The following is a 19,802-nucleotide window of genomic DNA, read 5'->3' as shown; positions in this document are numbered from 1 at the left end:
TGATTCTATGGTGATAATGCTTTTCTTTTCTAGTAATGTTGTCTTTGATGTTAATTTGATGGCCTGTTTCTGTGCATTCATGTTCAGTGATGGCTGACAGGTGAAAACATTTCTGTTTAGTTGCCCTTTCTTATTTAATTATTCTTTCACTCTGCATGAAATGGCTCTTCTTGTATGTTCATGAATGATTTTCTACTTTCATGTGTATGTTGTCCTTTATTCATGACATCTGGAATATGCTCTTTCAGATTGGATATTATGATACCCACTTTCTTTGTCACGGAGAAGTTAGAAGAATATTTGTGTGTGCTTCTGTAGGAGCTCATTAATTTTTCTGATTTTACATACAATGCTGGTCATTTTTCCTATCTCATTCTGGTAGTTGCTGGAGTCAGCTAATCGGTAGGTCTTCATTGACTTACTTTTGTCCATGGTTCTTTTTTTAAAAAGTGTTTCAGATGTTATTTTTTGCCGGATGCATGCAAGGCACAATGTATCCAAATGAAATGCTTATACATCAGAGATACTCTATGCCAAATGTACTAAATTGTTTATTAATGATGCATTTGGAGTTGGATGGTGGTGGTAGCATGTGTCCAAATAGTGGTTTGTATGCACTTTCTTGTGGTTAACAGCATTTCGAAAACCCATCTGCCCTCCTGCTTACCATAGCATGATGAGCGTGCTGCCTCTTCCGTTTATATGGTGATTTTGATGACCCTGTGTTGCTTGTTGGGCTGTCTCAAAAATCTTCCAAGCTCTTCTAACATGTGCAGCCATAGATAAAAGTGACATCCATGAACATCACCAGATGGAGAGTTTCTTGGGTTATGTCTCTTTGGCCTTTTGTTCCAACTCCTCCATAAATAAGTTGTCTACCCCTGGGTAGAATGGTGATCATGTGGCAGCATCTTTGTTCTGTAGGAAGTATTTTCCATTCCAACGAAGTAATAATTCTTAAGCATAAATATGATAGGTCTGGGAACTTCTAAGGCAGTCAGTCCTTTGTCGATGAGCATTTTAGTGGAGGGCCATCACAGCTGTAAACTGGCAGCCCTGATATATATTGGCCAAAATACTTAGCCAATCACTTCGACCTGAAGGTGCTTCCATTATAGGGATTGAAACTGTTGTTGCTGAAAACAAAGTACAAGATGGCAGCCACAGAAGAAGTACAAGTCCATCATAAGATAGTCTCTGCTATGGTGTGAATCCAAAATATGTGGGTTGTTCGATAAGTCTATGGGAAAAAGTATAAAAATATTATTTTGGGTAGATTTTGTATATTGTTCAACATAATCTAATTTTAGCTCTACACTTTCTTTGGGCATTTATTTTAAGCCATTCAAAATATAAGATTTTTAAAGGTCCTCAAAATAGGAATCTGTGTTGGCGATATTCCCCTTGTTTAACGTTAATCATTTTCCACTGAGCCATCCTTTCAAGCTTAAAAAAATATAAATTAAGCTAAAATAAGTCACGGGGACCAAGTCTGATGAATACGGTGGATGTTGTAATAATGCAAACTTTAATCCCTCAAGTTTTGCCGTAGAAACTGTGCAAGTGTGCACCTTTGCATTGTATTGATGGAAAATAATTTTTTTTCTTTCCCAAATGAGGACATTTTTTCTTGATTTCTTCACTCCATCAGTGAAATAATAACAGACAATACTATTCATTTATTTTTTGCCCTTGTTGCTAGCAATCGACATAGAGGATTCCGCATTCACCCCAAAAACCATGGCCATCATATTGCTGGCAGATTTCACTACCTTACCCTTCTTTGGAGCTTGATCTCTTTGAAAAACCCACTGTTGGGACTGTTCCTTCTTCTCTGGTGTAGTGGTTTATCTGTGTTTCATTAGCAGTTATATATTGAGGCATACATTTATCAGGATTGTGACAGAAAAGTGCCAAAAAAGCCTCTGAATGGACTGTATGGTTATATTTATTTTCCCTTGAAAGCAAATGCAGTGCTCACCATGCCAAGATTTATTACACCCAATTTTCATATGTTCATCATTTGTAGATGTGCGGCTACATTAAAACCCTTTTAACTAATTTTAAACTGTTGCAAACACATGAGCAGATGTGCCATGAACTTAATACAACTCTACTTCGATCTCTGTCAGTGTTAAGCCTTTTAAATAGAAGCTTAGTCACTGCATGGAACTCATTTTTTTCATTTTTCTGAGTAAACAAAAGTTTGCATCAATCAACTATGAAAATGAGCCTACATGATTGATATGGACTAAACTTAAACAGCAGTGTAGTCAAAGCTGAGTTTCAATAAAAGTAGTCCTTTATGAAGAGCTATTTACACTATGAAGTGCCATATCTTGGATTTTCGAAGGAGTTATTTAACGACCCACATGTGAGAGTGATAATTTAAATCTGTCATTCCTAGAAGTGCATACTCACCTACTATCAGAGCAACCTCCGAATTGATACTAAGTATACATGAAATACCAGCTCCAAGGACATTTGTCAGTAATAATGTCATGTGTACTCTTAAAAGCTGTTCCAATTTATGGTTCAACAGAGATAATTGTTCCGATGTTGTAATCAATGATTTGGCCTCAACATGCTTCATCTAAATATTTGGCCTAAAAATTTCTTTTTCTCTGTAGATAATAATTCATAGTGCCCTTCTAATTCATTACATTTATAATGATTGTATCCATATAGTTTGCACTCCTTTCTGTATTAAGTGGTTCTGTTGTCACCATGCCATTTTTGTTTCTCATGCAATTTTATGCCAATAGTGTGACCATTGATTTAATACTTTGTCATAAATATTCTTTCGATGCAGATGGACAGTTCGCTTGCTGACTTAATTTTGGAAGTGGGATATGGTTTTTGTGCCTCAGTGGAGGAATGTCGAAGCAACCTAGCCAACTTATGCATGCGTGGTGGGAGCAGTTCCGGGGGTCCAGCAGGAAGCAGTGGAAACAGCGGATCAAGATCAGGAGAAGGCTTGGCATCCGTGCTGACCCCCGCAGCAGTCGCTCGAGTCTTGGGGATGTTCGTGAGGACCCATGCTGGTTTGGAAGAGCATGTTGCACTGCAAAGTTTGAGAGGTTCGACTGGAACATTCTGGCCGGATGGAGGAGGGGGGAAAGAGAAAGGGGATGGAGGAGGGGGTAATTCAAGCGCCAATCATCCTAACACATGGAACGTTGAAGTTTTTGTCCAGGCTCTCAAAGAAATGGTACAGTAATTTTTCTAGCTTAGTCATCTCATATGTAAGATATGCTACTTATAATGTATTTGTGGAAATGAGAATAATTTATTAAATGGTCGATATCTGTGCATCCTTTAATTTTAAGGTTGTGGCTTCAATGTTCAACTCGTACTTTATGGTGTCAGGGAAAGCCTGTGTGTGTCAAATCAACTATTGGGCAAAATATAAATAATCAAATGTATAAATAATTTAATTTTTAATATCACTTAGGTGGTAATGTGAGTGGTTTTTTAACCCAAGTTGGTTTCTGTTAAGAATCATTGTACTGACGAAGGCACTCATTCCCTTGTCCTTGCAAGAGTTGAATTGTACGAGGTTCTGGATTCTTATCTTCATCTTTTGGCAATACCTGTTTTTTTTCAAAAAGGTAGTGTAGAATTAATTTTATGGTATTATAACAGAATAATAAATGACAAATTACAGCAACCCCCATTATTTGCTTTCCTAGGGACTCAAGAAAAAATAGTAAATCCCAGCAGTGGGAAAAGAAGTTTCAGCATTGAAAATGTTCTTTTTTTGGCCTAGTCTTCCCATTTTCAAGCAGGATAACACTTTAATTCCTGAGTAATTGAGGAAAACTTGACTCATGAGAATCTGAGCTAACTTGCTGTTCAAATAGTGTAAACAGTCGTCTACCTTCAACTTTTTAAGAAAATAAAATTATATTTGATTCAATGTAGTTTTAATGCGATAAAACATGATTCAGTACTTTTTATTAATCGGCAGCCTATCACTGTTATATCTGTTGCCTCAAGGCAGTAGAAATGTGCCGAGGCACATCTTACTGTCAAATTAATATTCATTCATCATAATTTCGACTTTTCTTTATATAAATAATCTTCCTTAAGTGTTCTTACATAGTATCCAAGAGACTTAATTGTAAATTATGTAAATTGTTATTTATGTAACTAACTGCTAGTTGTGCATTGTATTCATTTCATTGCATAGATTTTTTTCCTGCCAGATGGAGATTACGAGTTTAAGTATTTTACATTTCCACCATATTCAAATTCTTCACTAAAACCATTCCAATTACTGGTCTCTCTCATCTTTTTTAGGTGTATATGTACGAAAGGAAGTTCTCTTAATGCCTGATTTACATGAGTAACGGTTTAGATTATGATGTATTTTTTTATCCAGCATATAGTGGGAAACCCGAAAAAGAAAGAATGTTAATGTGGTGTTCCACCTATATTGGAAAAATAGGAAATTGTATGGGACATGATTTTTTAACTTCAAATTCCAATAATGCAAGTATGGGGTTTGACAGTATTAAATTCTGACTTCCCAATAACAATGAGCTACCAATAAACAGAGTGGCTACACATCAGGAAAACTTGTAAAATGTGTGAATGTCCTGAATTTCTTTGTATTTAAATTATACCTAGCAATATTCAAAGCTTAACTTCAAGCTCATATCATATGTTATTTCATCATGCAAACATTTCTTTTAGTATTTAGAGCCCTGATTCAATGGAAGGAGTAATATATTTATTTTTGTGAAAAAATTGATTCTCGGTAGAATGTAGATTCCTCAGTAAAAAGCAATGTTTTGATTATTGTTTATTGTGATTATGTAGCTTATAAATTTCAGGAAATCTGCCTGGAAAATTGCACATTTTAGTTAAGAAAATCTCAGAATTTTGTTGCCACTCTGATTAATCATTAATATTCTATAGCATAAATGTCATGATTTCTTTCAGATATTTTATTCATCACTAATTATGTGAAACTAGATTGAAGATAGTCCTTGAGATGAATTGATCTTGTCACTTGCCAACTTCTAGTTTTCTTTTAGGCTTCTGAGTATTTTAATTCCAAACTTGGACTCTTCATGTTTGGGTTGTTAAGCAATGTTACCTGTGATTTTATTTTTCATTGAAGTGGGATCAAAATTATTGTCAAACTCGATAAAGAGAGTCAAATTGGTGCTTAAGACTTCTATATCAAGATCTTTGCTTGTGGTATTTCAATTTTTTACTTAGCCTTATTATTTGTTGATGGCATTTTCAAATTTCTTCATTTCAGGTGTCAAATTTATCATGGAATGAGGTTATAAAGGAGTTGGATCATGCAGATTTTGTTGTGAAAGATCGGAAAGGTTTAAACCTGTTATTTACTGCTTTACGTCTCGGATTACAAAACCAAGGCTTCCATCCAGAATTGTTTCCTGTAGATCACTTTTATAAGCATTGGAAGAATGTAGATGGACAGGTATGCAGACTTGCAGAGTGACTGCTTCAGATGTCTAAGGGAAATATGATAGTTAATTTTACCCATTTATCATTTCAGTTTTCCCTCATACAACAAATTCTAAATAACTCCGATATATTTTGCTTTGCTGACTTCCATTTTCATGCTGTACAAGTTGACATTTTGAAAGCTCCACCTGAGAGTGATAATAAGGAAATAGCAACATGGTAACTATAGCTTCAATCTAACATGTGTATTATTCTGCTTCTGCGACACATATTCCATAATTTTTCTATTCTTCTTTTCCAGGCGGTCAGTGGAACTCTTGGAAGTACTCTTGTTTTTGTCAGATAGAGGCCTTTACTCCCAAGTACAAGAGATATTCAAATTTCCATTACAACATTGTCCTGATATTTTGCTTATGGGTCTTTTGCAAATTACTCCATCCATGACAGTTTTACGGCAAGAATTGCTCACCAGCCTCATTCCAATATTCCTGGGCAATCATCCTAATTCTGCCATAGTCCTTCATCATGCTTGGCATTCTCAGGTACCTATTCATTTTATCCTATGCTATTTTTAACCAACCTTGAACTGATCTTTATAATTAGTATAAACAATGTAGATGGATATGTAATTATGGTCATTAACTTAGTTGATTTATCAACAATGAGAATGACACTTGTTGAGTTTATATGGTTTCCAAGGAAATATTTCTGTTCAAGTTTTAATTTGTCAGAGCCAGAATGGAATATTTCAAATAGGTGGCAATGATTTTACAATATTCCAGTGAGTATATTTGTAGGTGTTCAAAGGCTTTCCATTATATTTATTATGTTCATCTGTAATTATTCTATTATACTGTAATACCTGTGGTGATCTATTGCCACTGATTGGACAGCATATTCTTGAATTAAGCATTTATTGTGGTTCATGTGCTTCTATATTTTTCTATATTTAATGTTTTATGACCTCTTATGACGTTTCTTATAATAATTAAAAGGAAGGAAGAAAGAATAAATATTTGCATTTAGTTAATTGTTGTTAGTGAATTGAAACAATAATGTACTTAGAAGGTGGTTGTCTAAGTGTGCATTTGAGATTTTTGGATTTTTTTTGTCTTGTTGATTTAGTAAATACATTTTATGTATTTTTCTAATTGCATTAGTGGTATTTAAAATTTAATCATAGAACTATTTACACCAGACAAATGAGCCTTAGTGGTGCAGTCAATTTTTCATTGAGTGGAATGTTATCCATTTGGTTTAACTGTTATCAGTTCTGCCACTAAGGCTTTTTCCTATTCTCTAGGTTTCTTTAATGCATGTGGTCATGATTTTTACCGAGACCATTTTCATCATTCTTATTATGAACAGAAGGCCATCTACATATTTGATAATCATTTGGTGAAAAAGTAATATCATTCAAGTAATATTAATGAGAGCTATGTGTAAATGTTTCCATTGCCTATGCAATATATTACATTCCAAAGGCCAATCTGTTCTGCTTTTGTTTTACCGTTCTCTGAATGGAAGATAATTCTTCTGAATTTCTTTTGTGATTTGGTGGTTGTATTGATGTTATTATCACCAACCCTTTTGAGCCATAATTTATTGATGTAAGTTTGATTTTAATTTATTGCTGGAATATGTTGACAAATTGTTATATACTTTATTTAAAAATTTTTTTGTTCATATTGCACTGTTTTCAATATGATGATGTAGCATCATCAGGTACATGATTATGATACTGTAATCAGATGATATCATACATGGTGAAACTCTGTATGGAAGATAGGAGCAGTGTGGAATCAGCGGGTAATAAATGTGTTAAAGCCCTTGCTGGAAGTCCAAAATGCTCCGACTTGCACATCATGGGCATGAACTAAAAGCCATAGTTGGAAAGGGTTAGAATAACAGTTCATAATGACCATCTTATTGAATGCAGGTGTGTGATACTAGTACTTAAAGACAAGATAGCCAAGTTTAAATGTGGTGATCATGATAGACCTATGATAGGAACCCAACGGGCTTGATATAGTGTTATTATAGCTATACACTGTGCTGTTTTTATGAGCATAAGGAAAAAAGGAGATGCCATTCTGCAGGTATTGACATGCTGTTGGGGCCGTAGAATTTCCTAAAAAGTGACACAAAATCAATGAAAATATCGAGAATATTAGTGGATTTGTCTTTTGGAAACCTCCTGCATCATCATTTTGGCAATCTCTGTCAACAACTATGCCCTATAGAGTTAATTGCTGCTAATGGAAATCACCACTTCAGGACTGTAACCTATACACAATGCAAAGAGTTGCTCCTTAAGGCATGACATACATTGTCCATAGGTTCCTAGATATTTCTAGCCTGGATAGTTTCTCCCTGGAGTAAGTTGCAGGATAAATGGCAAGAAATCACAAAAGATGTGTCTTTTGATAAAATTCGAGGTATTTGGAGATAATTTCCATTACTCTTTTCTGCATTTCATGGAAGTATACATCTAGTTTTGAAAAAATGAAAATGTTACTAATTATTAATACTCATGAAAGTGGCCATGTTGCTCCAAGTATAGAATAGAATTAAATTGTTGTTCCAAGATTGCTGTTATTAAGTTGATCCAATGTTAGAATAATTTCTAGAAAGGTTAGTGTTCCTTTGCTCCTACTAAAATCTTGTTTCAATAATTTACAGGTATCATTACTAAAAGTGTGCTAGGTTTGCGTTGCATCATAGTTTCCAACTGTTCTTTCTGGTAAAGTGAATAATTAAGTTTTGTCAGCACGGTCTCAGAATTTAAAGTATGACTTATCAAAGGAAACTCTTAAGGATTCAAAATCCATTGAGTATTTTGTGTGAAATTGAGCTAATATTTTTATGAGATTTCAACAAACAATTAGGTCATTCTATGTAATTAAAAATTGGCTCTTTGAGTGATCAAGTGTACATAACATTCCTACTAAAAAATGAATGGTAAGCAGTGCTGTGAGTTGACGAGTATTGATCTCTATTTTATTCATATATTAAGGTGTTGAATTTAATATTAAATGGGTTTCATTAGTTTTTGAATGGATCTTGTATTTTATTTTTACTGCATAAATCCCTTAGCTTTAGTTATATTGTGAAGCACAGGTGTAAAATGTTTTTCATGATTCATCTTCAAATGAATACCAGTTTATTATCACTTCTAGGAGGTGCTGCAATGTGGAACATTTTAAGTCTATCTTTCCACTCAATAAGCCGCCCCTCTAAACTTAGAAATTATTGGTTGTTCCTGTTTATACCACATGCAATGGGCATCAAAGCTAGAATTACAGTTTTTTACTCGCAGAAATCTCCTGGAACTAAGTAATCTCTATATTAATAGCTTGGTCATTATGGTCATGGTGTAACATGGAGTTTATTTTTTGTTCAATTTCATTTCACATGTACAATTTTGCTTACAGAATGTGCCTATTAGGCCAATCGTGATGCATGCAATGGCTGACTGGTATGCTCTTGGAGATAATGACCAGAACAGGCTGACTCGCATTTTTGATGTGGCCCAAGATTTGAAAGCATTGTCAGCTCTTCTAAACTCTCCCAATTTTTTGTTTGTAATTGACTTGGCATGCTTGGCTTCACGGAGGGAGTATATGAAGTTAGACAAATGGCTGACAGACAAAATACGAGAACATGGTGAAACATTCATCAGTGCATGTGTAAATTTTCTGCAGGTGAGTCAGTGTTAAGAAGTATGCATTTTTGATATTCTTTGAATGTGTAATCTAGATTTTCATAACATGAAACTGAGATAATTGAAAAGTAAGACTAGTTTTCACGGGAATTTTTCTGCAACACATTTCTCATTGAGCTCACCAGTGATGTGTAAATGGTGCATGATAACCCATATTATAAAGTCAAGCTCAGTGGATAAGTTAGGAAATTTTCTCTTGACACTCATAATTTTTATTTCTTTTAAGTGATAAATGGTCATTTGTCATTCCAGAGGAAATGCCCACAGACTGTTGGAGGAATGGTGAAAGAAGAGAGTTTACCAAAATCAGCTCAGTTACCACATGAGTCCTTGACAACTATCCTTGCATGTCTACAAGCCTGTGCTGGGTATAGTGCTCTTAGAATTCAGATCTTTAATGCATATTGTAATAGCTATGCATTTTTATTAATTATTCTTATCAGCAGAGTATCTGCAATTTTAATTCAGCCAAACTGATCCAAAAAGAAATTCTTTTGAAATTCAAGGGACCAAAAAAATAGTTCATGAAATATGACAAATCACTTAAAATTTAAATATCTTATGACCTTGTATTTGGACAGTAATTTTATTTGACCATTAATTGGCCAAAACAATATTTATGTGTATTAGTGATGGTAAACAAAAAAGGTTATAAGGTGTTTAATGAAAAAGGCAGTTAAATCTTAATATTGAAGGGCTGATGCCAGAGCAGGTAGAACAGGTTACCTTGGCAGTGTTTTGACTGAAATGGTCAAAGTTGTAGAGGCATCAGAGAAATAATTGTGTTAGGTAAAGAATCTTTAACAAGGAGGAGAGAGGTTTTGATGGGGATGCCTGGTAAAGATGTTAAAAAATGATAATTGGACCCTTTGATGTGGGGCATAGTGTGGAAATTTGATCGATACTTGGCCATTGAAGCAAGACAATAGGCATTGTTTGGTGGCTTTTGAAGTGTGGATGTAGAGAAGAATAGAAATGGTGAAATGGATGGAAAGGAAAGAAAACAAAGAAGTAAAAGGTAATGATGGGGGAAAGAGGTTTTTTGGGAGATAACCAAAGGAGGCAGGAAAGATAAATGAAAGGCAGTTTTTCATGTGCTGAAGACTGGTAGAAAGGAGGGAGAGGTTAGGCAAAAATGGAAGAGGGGGGGGGGGGGGGAAGGGTAAGCATGTTGAGTGGGGTGAAGAGAGGAAGAAAGTATGAGGAATTGAAGAAAATTTTGTTGTACTGTGGGATCAGGTTCTCTTTGGGTGAGGCCAAAAAATGTGAGGGTGTTCAGTTGTCCATCAGTTCAGTTGAGTCTAACCAACACCTACCTTGAATAATGGACAACCAAATAAAAAATAGATGGTAATTATGCTCGAAATAAGCTCTTATAAGTAAAATTTCTTCAATTCTACCATGTTAAGCAGTTCACAAAGTTGCTATATTTTTTGTGAAGACTGATGTTTACAGAAAGTTCTACACCATTCCTGCTCGAGTCTTACTCTGTGGTGTCTTGTTTTGTCCACTCTGTCCTTGTCTATTGACTTTCCCCCTCTACTATGTATATACATACCAGAAGGAATTGTAGTAAAATTTATTGGCACTTGTGATTTGATAAGCATTGCTTGATGTTGTTCTAATAGGATTTCGAGACAATTATTTGATCGTTATGCATTAATGTTGTTGTTAAAGCAGGATGGCAGCTTGTTTTAAGCACCTTAACCCTCCTGTCTCCCAGGCTACTCATTTCACATCCACCTACTACCTCTCTTGGAGGGCCTAGCATTGGTAGTAATCTCAATAAAGTTAGGGCCATCAAATCAAATCCTTACAGACTAATCCTTACAAACAAATCCTACATTGTGGATATTAACTAAGCAAAAATAAATTATCTGTGTGTTAAAAATTATTATTCCTTGGTATAAAGTTTAATTAACAAATATGATAAAGTATGAAAAAAGAATCAAAGACTTCGCATTTCCACAGGGAAGAAAACATAATTGTTGGCTAGTTCCGCTAAAATGTGGCTACAGGACTGGTCCAGATGATGCTACATTGTAGAGAAACTAGTCAGCAATAATAAATTCTTTCCAATGGAAATGTGAAGATCCTTTCTTCGTGCTTTACAAATGGATTTCCACAAAGTATAGGCCTTGACCATCTCTCAAAAATATTATGACTTTCTGAGTAATTTTGTTTGAAATGTAAATATGCTAAATATAATGCCGTGATGAAATGTTTCAGATAAAGCATCCTTGCAAGTTGTTAGATGATAATGCTTCAAATGTGACTGTGAATATTGTTCTGCTTATCTTTATTTTAAGCATTCAAAATGCTATGATTGGCTGAAGACTACTTTTAGGGTCAAAGAATACAGTTTTTCTGAAGTAAACGGGATCAAAATAACTAGATTTTACTGTGTTTGGATGCACTTTAGTCACTTTTAATAATTAATATAAATTTATTTATATTTAATGCTTAGCTGTACTATTGTGGAATTCAAAGCATACAATGAATTTTTATGAAATATCTGCATTGACATAATTGTTTGAAATTCATAAGTATTTTTTCAATTAGAATTCTGGAGGTTATTCTTATAATTTTCATCACAATGGCTTTTCATGTATGCCAAAGACCCTTATTTTTGACAAGACCTAGTTTTTTTCCTGCTTGATTTGAGTTCATGGTCTTTTATTGATTTCGGATTATTATTTTTAATGGACTGCATGTATTTGATTGATTTCCAATGAACTGATGTATTCCATATTCTTATGTATCCTTTTTCAGAAATGTATCCCAAGAGCTATCAGACAGAATACATACCATCTTGACTAATTGCAACATTCTGCTCAACAAGCCACGACAGCCTCCACCAGGTGTTATTAGAACTCATCGAGGGATGGAAACTGCCTTTAATCCATCTACACTCGGAGGCCAGGTATTTGGAGTCATCTATTTAATGGGAATGAATTGAATGTAAATTGTTGTCATACTGCAAAGGCTATTTATATCTGTTTAGTGATGTAACTCAGTAGTTCATTGCACTAACATCGTACAGATTTTATTTGTTATTAGGTGGGTATATAATGATGTTAATCATCAGTAATCTTTTTGCTTGACGATTAAAATGAGATGCCTTGATGATTACTGATGTGAGAAGCCATAAACCCTTCCTAAACTACATTAGCATTATACATTCATAATTTTATATTGCTTTAATGGACAATAGGTGGTATACATGGATGCTTTGTTTATGATCAATATAAAATGTTGTTGCGTTAAGTGTTATGGGGTATTTAGGAAAATATTTTGCATTGCCACCCACACATAATAAATTCTGATAACAGGTAATTAGCCGTCAGGGCTTTTGTTTATTTTTATCTGCAGGTTGTTGTCAGTACTGCTGGCCTATGCTGTAATCATACGATGATAGATGCAGAAAAAACACCTGGGCAAGGGTTTTAGATTATCTTTCTGCTTTTTTTTGGGTGCTAATTTATCTGGGCCCTCACAGACTATGGCTATTGGACAGTCATTCAAAACAGGAGTTAGTTTTAAATTCATTCCTTCATGTGTTAGTAGCCTGGAATGGTGAAACATTGGGTTTATTAAAGGAGTTCTCTGATGGCCTAACAAAATGAAGAAGCGTATGTAGTTGCTCATAGCATTGATCCAGAAAGCAGCAGGTTCTGCAATTTATCATTAATCCTGAAAAGATTTTTCATAAGCTGCGAATTCAAAATATAAAATTCTAATTACAGGTACAGCAAGTTCCTAACTTCAATGTCATTTCCTTAAGACATTTCAAAGAAAGTTGCAAACTTGTGAGTCAAATTAAATCATCAATGTGGTGGTAGACACTTTAATATAATTTAGTTCCAAAAGCATTTTGTGTACCATTTCCATTTTATAAAACATTTCTTTTTGGCTTTCAAAATTATCATTCATTGTTTTTGGATTATGAATTGTTTTATCTTGTTTTCAGTTTCAAGATATTCAAATTTGTATCCAGAGTAGATATTTTAATTTCAAATAAAGTAGGTAGTACTAGCTCAGGAGTTTAATTTGCTATTATTTTTTCATTTTACTCAAAATATTCCACTTTAATTGTGTTTTTTTGTCATTGGAAATATGCTTATCAGGAATGTGACTTGCTAGATTAATCAAGTATAGTTATAATTACTCACTTGTTCACTGATGTAAGCGCACACAGTATTTGTAAAAGCGATAAGGATTTTTTTAATCAAATAAGAATTCTCTAGTGATGGATAAGTATCAATAAAGTAGTCACAAGAATTATTATTTCATTGCTTTTCAGAAATTAGTGACTGTTGTACTCCTCTAAAATTAAAGTTTAGAAAACTTGAAACAATTTGAATCATTATAATGGTCTTTTACATCTAGTATGTCAAATTTTATATGAAGTCTGCATATGGTGAACCTATGATAGCTGTTTAAAATTCAATAAGTAAATAACCTCCCGCCTTCCTGCACAATCTGTCTAACCTTCTTCATCCATCATTATAGTTGACTCGATAAAAATGTTGTACCAAAATAAGCCTTACTAAGACTTAAATAAAGGGCAGTTTCTTATTTGATTATAGCTTAACTAAAGGGTTAGGCTAAAGTACTGGGAAGGGTGATAAATGCTGTTCAGGTCTCATTCCTCAATGAAGGGAAATATCCAACCACACCTCCTCATGGTGGGGTTGGGCACCTGAGGGTGGCTAACATGGCACTGGAGACAAAATGAAGGTTGGTGTAAACCTTCTCCTACATCCTTCGATGGAGATGGGGCACCCTCTTATTCCAGGAACTAGAAACAGCCCCTAAAGGTGGATAAACCACAAAGATGGCCAACAGCATAGAATGGAGAAGGCAATGAGAAACCGTTCCATTAAGGATCCTCATGGATATATTGTGTTTATACAGCCATGAACAATGGATAATAGATTGTATTCAAAGGAATATTACTGATTATGGGCTTTGGAACCCAAGATCTGGCAGGAGAAGGAACAAGACTTTTCAGGTTGTCATCCAGCTAGGTTGATGACAACCTAGCTGATGCAGCCTCTGATGCATTGACCATGGAGCTCTTGTCCCCTACTGCATGTGGCAGGCAGTTCAAACGTGGGCCAGTGCAATAGCCGAAAAGATCTAAGTGCCTGGAGTTCCTGTTGGAAGTCCTCTCGGTCCAGCTATCTATTTATCTTACACAGGCACTTAATGAAACTAGAGAGCTAGTTGAAATGTTCCTAAATTCCAATGCAGTAAATCCCTGTGCCAAATAGATGTCAGAAATTGTTTCATGGGAATAGTTAACCTAAGAACATGCCTATTCTAAATTTGTTATGTGCATGATGTTTGATAAACATTTTTATTTCCAAATATTAGCTTGTGTTTTCGCAAGCTTGGTAGTATATGAATTGTGTCAGCAAGTTTTGACTTGCTATGACTTTTAATGAAAAAAATGTACTCTACAAGGTGCAAAAAAATAGCCGTAGTAAAGTGCATAGTGCCTACATATTTTGTGAAGAGAATGAATACCTCTACACTGGAATTTCCCATGCACAGGATAATTATGTCTCTCATCCTGCGTAATTAAGAGTATCATACCTATGGCTCATTTTATCACAACATATAATCTGTTGTGTAATTATCTGGTCCAAAAATATTCATGGTCTGTTGAAACATATGAGAGATTATATTATTATAATACTCTTGCTTATGTCATAGCAATAGCATTAATGGCTCTGTACTTGTGAAGAGAAGCTGCATAAAACTGCTGGGTGTATTCGAAGCTGCTGCCTGAGGTTGAATACCTTTGATGTTGGTCATGCTTTCGATATTATAGCTGTTGATAACTATATCTATTGATCATAACTAGTAGCCCTGAAACAAAGGCCTAAAGCTAAAAACTGAACTTTTGCAGAAATGGGAAAAAGGGGAACTGACCCATCACTAGATAAAATGGGTTTTAATATAAATTGGTTTATGATATTTGTCTGTGTGCATATTCCTTGGAAATTCAAAGGACAGTATGACTCTTTGTGTTATTTATTAATCAGTTAATGTTTCTTATTGCTGTGAATAGGCGTTAAAACTCTCTTAAATGCACAACTATAACACCTGGACCCTTGTTTTTGGATAATCAATCTTGCTGCAAAACACTGCCTCCATTTTATATTGAACTATCTCAAATACCATGATGTAATTATTGCATCAGCATTATTTAGCACTTCCAGCCCTTTTCGTTAGTTTTTTAGTTCCTATTTTACTACTTCAGAGTGTCCTATTCACATTTCTCTTCATTCGTGTGAACATTTTAACATTTAAAAACACTCATGTTATTGGTGTCAACTTTTTAAGCGGAGCATGGTATGTAAAATATCTGTCTTGATTGTCAGCACTTTCTTCTTGGAGATAAATAAAGGCCATCCGCTTTTACTTCTGTCTAGAAACGAAAGAGTTTTCACCAAAAAACACTTGCCTTGGAAAAATGGAAATCTAAGGAAATGGCTTGGCCACTTCCTTATCAGTTTCATTTAAAAATCTCAATTCAAAAATTAAATCAAGGCACCTTAATATTAAAACTTTTTTACTTTAGTGAAGTTACCATGCCTTGTCATGAATCAGTTGACACCGTGAACGTTGTACAGAAAATTTGGGAAACTGTTCTCTTAAAACTTAAGAGTAAAACATATTGCGTAAGTTGATTTATAAAATTTTCTCACCCGGTAGATGACTGAATTGCATGCTTTGGACATAGGTAGGCTCTTGCTTGGCTCACTAGTTTCTGCTTAAACCCCTCCTATCATTCAGCTCTTCCCCGCCACCCAGGTGGAAGCCATTGCTGGTCTGAGCTCGGGCCTTTCCAACATGAATCTCGGTGCAGGAGTGAGCAGCACAGTGGGGGGGTCGGCCGGAACAGGCTCTTCTGCAGCCCTTGGCCCACCCAACAATTCCACCTTCAACTTGCCCGGCACGCTTGGCCCCCTTGTGTCTGCCCCTGGCTCACCCTCACGTCTCCTGGTACCTCCAGCAGCACCACCCCCTGGAGCCCCTGTTGCTCCCTCGCCCAGCCCCATCCCCATGATGTCCATGGGGTCTCAGCCCCAGCAGCAGCAGCAACAGCAGCAACAACAGCAGCAACAACAGCAACAGCAGCAACAACAGCAACAGCAGCAGCAACAACAACAGCAGCAGCAACAACAGCAGCAGCAACAACAACAGCAGCAGCAGCAACAGCAACCTCCCCAGCCCCAGCAATTGCACTCCCGTCCCGTGGGCACACCCCAACAGGTGGGGCCTTCACCAGGGATTTCGCTTGTGCCTGGAGTGGGAGTTGGTGCTGTGGGGGCACTTGGGCGCACGGGGCTACAAGGAGTCACCGAAAGGACAAGATTGGGTTGGTATCATTTTTGGTGTGCTCGCACTTATTGTAGTCTGTGATTAAGTATTTTTAATGATAGGATTTGGGTAAATTATAATGTTGATGTGGACTGACTGCATATAGTTTTATGGAGCACAATTATTATTTACTCCCACATTGTCTTTTGGGGGAATTTACATGGTGTCTTAAAGCGAACATTCAGGTGGTTCGGTTTATGCATCTTACATTAAGTAAGCCACATTATTGAGTAACTTGATACTGAAATTTTCTTATTATTAACTAAATACAGGGTATGGTAGTCCAGTGGGTAGAGTGCTGGACTGCTGACTCACACCCCCAAGTATGATTGTGGGTGAAGCCTCAGGGCACACTAAGCTTCATCCAGGATATATGATTTTTCAGGAACCAGATCTTCCTGGTAACTATAGGTTAACACAGGGAAAGGAACTGACCTCTCTAACCTGAAGTATAAATGTCACACATTTTAAGGTTTAGTACTAGGTGAGCTCTATCCTAACCTATCAAACCAACCTTCTGGTTGATGGGAAGTTGTGGTTTTGGGAAGCTAGGTTGTTGATTCTGATGAAAGGAGTACTGGAAATAGATGAAATACGTGCCATTAATTTTTAGATCATTATCGGCCTAGCCCTCCTGTCCAAGATCTTACTGACTCTGCCCTCCCTAAACTAAATGACATTTTCTGAGCTGTCGTGAAATACGAAGGTATTTTGAAAAGTTTCTGACCTAACAAATAAACAACATTTTTTCTTCAATTTTTTTTTAGTTTTCAACATAGTGTCCTTTTAAGTCAATACACTTTTAAGCAATGCTCCTGATTTTTTAACCCTTCCTAATAGTAGTGAAGTCTTTCTCTGCAAAATATGCATTTGCATATGTGATAACCTGCTTGTCCAATGAAAATCTCTGTCCTTTATGCAAAACTTTAAGGTTAGGAAACAGGAAAAAGTATCCGGAACCATATCTGGTGATCATGGTGAGTGGTCGACAAATTTGAAGCGCAACACGTGTCTTTTAGCCAAGGTGTCCACCAAAGCGTGAGCATGTGCATTGTCCTGATGGGAAAAGCATTTTCTTCTTATCAAATGCCGTTGTTTTTGTAATTTCTGCCTTCAGCTTGTGAAGTAATGATGTGTAATACTCTGATTAAGGAAGAAGTGGTAAATTCTGAAGTGTAAACCAACAAGGTGAACTATGTCACTTAATATTAATGGGGGAAATTGATCTCATGGTACTACCTGATGAGTGTATATAAAAGTTTAATAATATTCAATTATCCTATTTTGTACAATTCTCCTATCAAAGGTTCAATTGCTTCATTCATTCTCTTGAAAAAATTAAGTTCATTATGCTAAAAAGAGACTAGGTAAATGTTTAGTATGGAGTGTTATGTAAAATGGCTGTGAAACATGGACTGCATTAAATAGGGGCTAGGGGAATTCGAGACATATGTATGGAGAAGAATGATGTGCATAACATGAACGTACCGGGTGAGGAATGATGAAGTGTCGATGAAAGGGGAAGAAGAAAGAAGATAACTGAAAACAATCTAAAAAAGGAATAGTAATTGTCTTGGGCATGTGCTACGAATGTACTGCCTCTTGAAGGAGGTGTGAGAAGGCATAGTGTAAGGGTATGGTAAGGGTAGGTAAGAGGACATAGGAAGGTAAAAGTGACAGACCGTGTGAAAGAGGGTAATGGATATGAGGAAATGAAGAGGGCACTGAGAAGAAAAACTTGACTTAAGAAGACCAAGATTCTGGTGTTCTGGCCATTGGAAAAAATTATTAAAAATAATCTGCAGAATGACTGCTTGGTCAAATTTTGTGAATTGCCAGATAAATCAATAAAAGCCAAAATAAAATCAAGAGAATGCCCAAAATAATTAAAAATTCAATAATTTAAATTTCAGTTTCAATGAGAGGAGTCTCCTAGAACCCTTCTCTGGACAAAAATGATATGTAGTAATAGGTGTGTGGTTTTTAATAGAGTAAAGTTATATTAGAAAAGAATTCAGCTTCAAAATCTTAAATGTTGTACCTAGTGATGCTGATGACACTGTATAGGGTGATACAATGATAGCAAGCTTTCACAACCATGCATAGCTAAAATAAGACAAGATCTCACTTTATTTTTGTGCATTGTTATTTATCATACATTCCTAACAAGCAGGAGTTTAATTTTTCATTCTGTACTTGAATTGGCACAAAATAATGGCATTAGATGGTCTCCATTGGCTTTTGGGTAGGCATGGAATTCTCCTCTGCTGTGATATAGGATCACTTCAGCAACTTTTTCCAGAAAAGACCCATTGGTCACAATGATAAACCTGTTGCAGCAGGTAATCCTCAGAATCTACAAACTTCTTGAAGTCACCGATGAAGTTTTCTGTTGCCTTCGGGTTCAACTCACTGCTTCACCAGGTCTTACAACATGGTGGATACCAGTTCTTCTGTTAAACTTCTCAAACCATGCATGGGTTTCCTTTAAATTATTCTTCTACAGTTGATGATCCTGGCATCTACTTAGCAAAACACATGTACTTAGACAAAATTCACTTTCGCCTTCTTGCAAATGACATTCTAGTTAACAGTGTCACATTGCAATTGCTTTTCATTTATTCATATGAGAAGCAACCTGTCAACATCATTTAGAATATGTAATTGTATAGATATTCTTGTCCTATGAAGAATCTATCTCCTTGTCCTTGTTCTTGAGGATAGGGCAAATAGCTGATGTAGGTCAATTGTATGTGCATCCTAGATCAGCAACACACACCTTGTTCTCACTTTTCAATGACTTGAATGTTCATTTCTGCTTTTATTTTTATTTCCTTATGGCTATCTTGGTATTTTATTTGGGGGCATTTATAAAAATATTTTTAAAAATTACTATATCAGAATTATGTAAACCCAATTATGAAAAATTGTGTACCGACTAGCAACACTAAGTTGATAGCAGAATGATTGCTAAAAACAAACTGAAATAGCAGGTGCGACATCATTCTAGGAGATCCCCTCTCCTTGTCAATCATTGTGCCAAAGTAACTTGTTGGGCGAGTCAATTTTGAGCAAAATATTTTTACTCGTTATGAAAATTATTCACAATGTTAGGTGCTTGTTAAGTTAGGTTCCACTGCATTTACATTCTGCCTTGCATCTGTATGGTTTTCCTTCTACTGGGTTGTTGTTTATTGAGAAAAGTGACCTATTCATGTTGCGATGTGGGACTGTTCCT

At 35.7% G+C, this 19,802-nt stretch overlaps 1 protein-coding gene across 3 annotated transcripts in view; it reads left to right on the top strand.

Annotated features, from left to right (window-relative positions):
* The window catches only part of Not1 (CCR4-NOT transcription complex subunit 1), a 79,365-nt gene that overhangs the window by 8,501 nt on the left and 51,062 nt on the right, over window positions 1-19,802 (top strand). For 2 of the 3 annotated variants that reach the window (XM_071590393.1, XM_071590396.1), the window contains exons 6-13: window positions 2,813-3,211; window positions 5,273-5,458; window positions 5,537-5,664; window positions 5,747-5,987; window positions 8,880-9,149; window positions 9,422-9,537; window positions 11,942-12,092; window positions 15,977-16,562. In XM_071590393.1, coding sequence (XP_071446494.1) covers window positions 2,813-3,211; window positions 5,273-5,458; window positions 5,537-5,664; window positions 5,747-5,987; window positions 8,880-9,149; window positions 9,422-9,537; window positions 11,942-12,092; window positions 15,977-16,562 — 2,077 coding nt within the window. The remainder of the gene's footprint in view (window positions 1-2,812; window positions 3,212-5,272; window positions 5,459-5,536; window positions 5,665-5,746; window positions 5,988-8,879; window positions 9,150-9,421; window positions 9,538-11,941; window positions 12,093-15,976; window positions 16,563-19,802) is intronic. The other variant, XM_071590395.1, reaches the window with a different exon arrangement.

The sequence above is a fragment of the Hetaerina americana genome, unplaced genomic scaffold (genome assembly GCF_022747635.1).
Source record: "Hetaerina americana unplaced genomic scaffold, ioHetAmer1.1.p SCAF_4, whole genome shotgun sequence".
NCBI classification, from domain to species: Eukaryota; Metazoa; Arthropoda; class Insecta; order Odonata; family Calopterygidae; genus Hetaerina; species Hetaerina americana.
This window is presented reverse-complemented; position numbering and strand designations above follow the sequence as displayed.